This window comes from Gallinula chloropus, assembly GCF_964237585.1.
Source record: "Gallinula chloropus genome assembly, chromosome: 27".
Lineage (NCBI taxonomy): Eukaryota > Metazoa > Chordata > Aves > Gruiformes > Rallidae > Gallinula > Gallinula chloropus.
Window position 1 is genome coordinate 3,926,938 of NC_140112.1, and position 6,228 is coordinate 3,933,165.

At 49.2% G+C, this 6,228-nt stretch overlaps 1 protein-coding gene across 1 annotated transcript; it reads right to left on the bottom strand.

Annotated features, from left to right (window-relative positions):
- Positions 1-1,272: 1,272 nt before the first annotated feature.
- On the bottom strand, positions 1,273-5,694 carry GUCA1B (guanylate cyclase activator 1B; the record flags this gene model as incomplete). The annotated part of the gene is made up of 4 exons (XM_084275973.1): positions 1,273-1,400; positions 1,947-2,061; positions 3,391-3,540; positions 5,491-5,694. 4 exons carry the CDS (start codon positions 5,692-5,694, stop codon positions 1,273-1,275), a joined length of 597 nt encoding a protein of 198 aa, XP_084132099.1.
- Between the last annotated feature and the right edge of the window lie 534 nt (positions 5,695-6,228).

Here is a 6,228-nt window from a genome sequence, read left to right on the forward strand (position 1 = left end):
CAAACCAGCAAACTAAAATACTACTGAAAGACATCACAGTCATGATTAAAGGCCACAAAAAGAAGAGATTTTGAATCCTTCCATGGATGCAAGACTGCCCACTGATCCCATGGGAAATTTAAATTACAAGACAAAAGCCCACATTATCTTCCTGGGGAAATTATTCTTGCAAATTAACCAATAAACCAAACTAATGGTGCAACCCAAGTCCTCCTTCCACACACCTGTGTAGGAATAGGGGTTAGAGAGCACAGCCCAGCCTACAACCTGTGCAAGTTTTGTATCTCTAATCTGTGGCTAAATTAAGTCCAGTGTAAAACCACTGTACTCCTTCAGTACCTCGGATCTCCTGTCACTTGTCCCACTCTGTGGTTCTGCTGGTAAAGCAGCACTAATCCCCTCACTGCAGAGATGCTGCTGCAGGAAAAACTCCACTCTCACCTCACCTCTCCTTCCACACAAAACTTCTCCCAGTACAGCCCAAGTCCTGGAGCTCCCTGAGCTCAGTCAGTCCTCACAAGGCAGGAAGAGCTGCTCCTGAGTGATGACTGTAAGGAAAAGGGGCTTAGCAGGACCACACTTGTGTGGATCTGCCCTACACAGGGCTGTCAAGCTGCAGTACAACTCCTATGCCTTGGGAGCAGGATTTTTGCCCTGGCCCCACAGAACCCAGGTCTCTGCTCCACAGGAGGGATGGAAGAGTTACTGCCCCACAAGCCTGGCCACACATTGTGTTCTCCTCAACTCTGTGCACTGTCCTAGCTACCACTTACAATCCAGTTCTCTCCCAACAGCGAGATGTTAGTGTGCAATCACTTTCCATCAGCAACAGTAGAGTCTACTAAATACCCCCAGAGACATCCAGAGCCTGCCAGAGGGCTGTGTTTGGTGCATCCTGTATCTCTGGAGGCATGAGTGATGCAAACCCTGGTCTGCACTGGAGACAGGACCACGGTGTGGGGATTTCTCACTCCTGATCCCTTTCTCAAACCCTGCCTGGGATCTACTGCAGGAAGCCATGAAAAGTTTGTTCCTTGGGGTGTAACCAAAAACCAGAGCTGGCAAACATGGTATTGTGTACACAGACTTATTCATGGGCCAAAAATAGTCTCTGGGTACCAGCAGTATGCAGCACATGGGTTTCAGATTGAGATACAGCCTCTTAAACTGCTGAAGTTTTCATCTGGATGCTGAGAGTGTTTTAAGAAGGAAAGGTATTACCACTCCAGAGGGAGAGTCACAGCTGTAGCCAGCATCACATTTTCAGCTGTATCAAAACAAAGCACTCTTTCTCCTCTGCTCTGTGATCCATCCTCCAGGGTTTACATCCATTTGCAGCATCTTCATCACCCACTTGTCCTTCCTGGCCCCATCAATGAACTCATCAAGAGACAACTGCCCTGTGTAGGAGATGAGTGGGACAAAATGTGAGGCAGGAGGTAAGAGCCACCTTTGCTCCAGAAAGCCTGCTAGCCAGACAAAAGCTAGGTTTCATTTCAGCTGTGACCCACAGCACTCACACCCACCCCATCCCATGGCTAACAGGGGATATTGCATTAGCCTACACAGGCTCCTCCAGCAGCACTGCAAGTCTGATCCTGCAAGCTCCAGTTTGACAGGAACCACGGTCTTTACCCAGGCTGTTTGTGCTGGGACTGGGACCTGCGCTCTGGCTACTGGGGTCTTTCGGAGGCTGAGATCCATTTGGCATCAAGATCTGGGCAGAGACCCCTCTGTACTCTACATTAAAACAGCCATGGAAATGATTCCCTCCTGCTGCACAAAGTTACTCTGGATTCCAATCAACCGACCAGAACCAAACCCAATACGTCTGATATGAGCAACATAATAGTCCAAGTGATTTCTTGATAGACATAATTAAAGCTGGCTGGCCCAGCACAGCTTCTTATTACACACAAGCACAATCTGAGCCATGGATCACTTACCATCCCCATTTTCATCCACTAACTGAAATATCCTGTCCACAACCTCCTCTGGTGTGAGCAGCGGAGTCCTCTCCTCCACCTCCGAGCGACACACTTTCTTCAGCTTGTAGATAGACTGAAAAGGAGTTCACAGGTTAGGAGCACTGCTCTTCACTTTCCAGTCAACTCTACTAAGTTCCCAACAGTGCAAAGGTCTCTTACAAAGGCTGTGGTGTTAACCTTTCTTGAAAGGTCTGCTGCTCGACAGCCTCAGACCTTTAATGACACCCCCGACCTCGTGCTCACACACACACCGTGGTTACTTCATTTGCTCTTTAAATCTGCTGTCCTCCTATTCTCCTTACACATACTGGCCAGACCTCAGGGTTCCTTTGCAAAGAGCAAGGTGAGAGTTTCAGAGATGAGAAGGTCACCTGACTTTGGAGTATGATTTCTCTAACTTCTGAGGCTGGGTACAGCCCTGTCTCCCAGGGAACCAGTGCCCAAGCGAATACAGGCTTGATCTTGCAGCACATATTTTGACCCACAGTTTCTGCTCCACTTTGTCACTGGAAAGGGGCAGATTTTATCTACTCCTCCCATGACAACCTGTTCATTATTAACTTCACTCCCTAGGCTTCCCAGAGAGGGGATTAGCAAGGCCTAACACAGCTCTGGCCAATTCCTGGCTGACCTCAAAACTATAATTGAGCCTGCCCCAGACATTCCCCAGATGCTCCCACACCTCCTGCTGCAGGTAACAAGCTGGCCACGCTTGCAGCCAGAGGGACTGGCTTCCTGGTGCTTCCTTGGTGTTGCCTTTCTCCCAGGATGCCCAAGAGTCTGCTAAGCATTAAGCCTCACCAGCACTGCTGGGAAGGGTCACAGCACCCCTGGCATGGAGGTGACCAGCATTACCAACGAGGTACCTGCCTGAAGACCCCAGGTACCCTGTGCCTGGATGCTAAGCCCCACACCTCCTCTCACAGCTCCACACAGCCACTAATTAAAACTAAATGCAGAACATAAACCCAGAAAGAAGTAGTTATAAAAAGGGGTTTCATTATTAATTTGTGTGTCTCAGTGTATTGTCACCAGCTACACAGGTGGGAAACTTGGCTCCTGTACGGGGCACGGGGCAAAACCCTCTCCCACTGGTCAGTTCTGTGAATCTCAGTGTTAGAGCAGAGAAGAGACATGGGAGCTCCACAGCAGCACCCAGATGCTGCATTTCTGGCCAGCTTCAGCAGGGCCAGGCTGCCCACAGTGGGGTCAACTGATCCCTCAGTCACCTCATCAGGCTCCAAACCACCCAGTACATGACCCTTTCACCAAGGTCAGGCATCCTCACCACATCACTGCCCACAGCTGCCTCGAAACCCAATTATCACAAAAACCACGTACATCACTGCATTGCCAAAGAACTGTGATTGCTTCAAGAGGTGATGAGGCAATGCCAACTTACCTCAACAATTTCCAGCAGCTCAGGTTTATCTATGCAGCCATTCCCATCCTTGTCATACACCTTGAACGTCCACCTCAGCTTGTGCTCCAGTTTTCCCCGTAAAACAAGATTCAAGGCAGCTACATATTCCAGAAAGTCAATGGTGTTATCCTGGAGAAACAGAGAAGCAGCTGGAAGTCACCTAAGTGGGTACAGTTGATAGAAAACTGCTTATGAAACAGAGATAAAAGCCACCAAGATACTCCACAGGACAGCTATTTGTTTTCCACTTCGTAGGAGACACAAAGGAGAGACAGTGGAGTCCAAAGCAGTCTTCCCACAGAGCAATAAGAGAGACACCTGCCCCCCTCCAGAAGTGAGCTTTTGAATACCCCAAGACAATGCAGATTACATGGAGAACAGGGATTAGTGCAGGAGGTGCTGCCTTTTGGGAAGGGATTGTCAGTCTCAATCTCAGCCGCTTCACCAATGAGACCAACATCCAACCATCACCCCTTTCCCCCCACCCTTCCCCCTCATTCGATCTTGGTCTGTATGAGGAAGGCAATGAAAACATCACCATTCAGGAGGCAGCAGCAAGGACACCTCCAGTGATTTACATCATGTGCTCATCCTCCTAAAAACTTCAGATGGGGAAGGGATGTGGGGCTTGGGCAGAGAGTCCTCATGTAGATCAACACCCACCCTACGTCCAAGCCAGGGCCCCACGTCACCTTCCAGCCCTCCCCACCCAGGCAGCAAACCCTCCTGAAATCCAAGTGATGCTGCCTGTCCTCAATTGTCCACACTCAATTGTGGGCACAGAGATGCTCCATGGACTGTGAGCTGCCACCACCAGCCCTCAGAGCCCAACCAGTGTAAAAAGGCAGCCGAGGTGTTGGCATTATCTTCTCACCTTAGGCTGTGAGGTCCTGAGCAGCCCATTACATACCACAGGCATATTTAAACAAATACATGAGCCTAGGCCTGATTTAGTGTTTGCAGCACCCCTTAAACACAGATTCTCAGTCACCTTAAGAAAACTCCTATGAAGCCAGAACAGGACTTGGCCTTATACACACACCATTTGCTCTGCAACCCTTTCTGCCCAGCTCAGGGAGCAGAGTTTGCTCCTGGACCTTTCTGTTTGTGCAGGAATTGGGGTTTTACCAGCTTCAGGTTCTGAGAGAAGCCTGACCCACCCACACCTTCTGTAGGCTTTCTTGTTCTCTCTCACAAGCTGACTTTTGTTGGCACCTCAATAGGATTTTGCTGCTGCTTTCAAAGGGAGCTTAAAGGAAACTGCTGTGTGTATATACATATATATATAGGAGAGGCAACAGACTTGCCTCCCCTTCTCCTACACCAACATACAGCAACAAACACCCCCGCAACTCCGAATACGATCAGGAGCTGCAGGAAATAAAAGCCTGAGCTGTTTGGCAAGCGCTGCTCAGCCCTTTGGGGATGGGAAAGGCACCCCTGTTCCATTTGCACCTAAAAACACGGGCTGGCCTCACGCTCCCTTTGCACCAACATGCGGGTCTGTGCGAGCTGCTGTGGAACCAGCAAGCCGGCTTTTCCAGGTGTCTGATGACAAACACAGCAACGGGAATCAAAACCAGAATATCTGAATTGCTCAACATTCCTGAGCTTTTCAGCAGATAAAAATCAATATTTTGTTACATGCCACCTGCTCACACCCTCCCTCCAGCACTCAGCGAGCAGGGCTCTCCTGTAACTCCCTCTCTATCACAACCAGTTTTATTCCCCCCCCACCATGTATCAGCCTCGGTTATTTGAGGATCTCTCAGCAATACTGTCTCAAAAGGCAACTGCCTAAATATCAACCTTTTTAATCCAACTTTAGTCCCTTAAGGGAACACTCTGTCCTTAATTTGTACAGATTTATGAGAGGATAAATCCACAGCAGCCCAGCCGGAGAGCGCTCCTCCTCCTGCCCCTGAAGATCCATCCATCGCCCTTGCCTTCGTCTCACCAAGCACAGTAACCAGGGCAGGAACAGCATCAAAGCACCTCCAAATTACTCTGCCCCAGCCAAACCCAGCACAAGAAGGGGTGAAAAATATTAGATAACTGTAAAAATTCCTCACCACTTACCCCATTCTTATCAAAAGCTCTGAACATGTTCTCGATGTACTCTGCTGCTTCATGGTTATCCTGGACCCCGAAGAACCGCTTGAATTCGTGCATGAAGAGGGTCCCACTGGGACACTCAACCACAAACTTCTTATACCACTCCTGCAGCTCAGCAACATCGATCTCTGCTTGTTCCCCTTCGGCATTGGTGAACTGCTGTCCCATTTCGGGTTGAGATTAGAAAAAGAAAGGGAACAAAGGGAAAACCCAGCCAAAGCCCTTAGCTTGTATTGTCCTTTTATCACCCTTAGTTGCTTTTCCTTTGTTCTTTTTCTTGTCGCTGCTTTGTGCCTTTATTCAATGCGAATATGGTGTCTTGGTTTCACCTTCTTTTCGGGTTTTAGCTGCTTCTTCCTCCTTCTCCCCTGGAGCTTTCACTGCCACAGCTTTGTGTGCTCGCTGGGTGATGGTAGAGCTGCTTCTCTGCGTTAGGGCAGCATAAGATGTGGTATGAGGCACATATAAAAATAGCTAAGATCATTAGGAGATTCCCACCCATGAGTCACAGAGACCTTCAGATGCTCTAAGCTGTGCCCTATTTAGGGCCGGGCTCCAGGGGCTCAGGGTCCTTCTGCACATAGATACCCTCACATCAAAGAATTCAGGAGCTGAGGTTCCCCCCTGCACGTGACACACAGCCCCACTTGCAGCTCTGTAAGGTGTCTAGGGAAAAGGCAGCTGTAAGCAACCTTCTCCAGC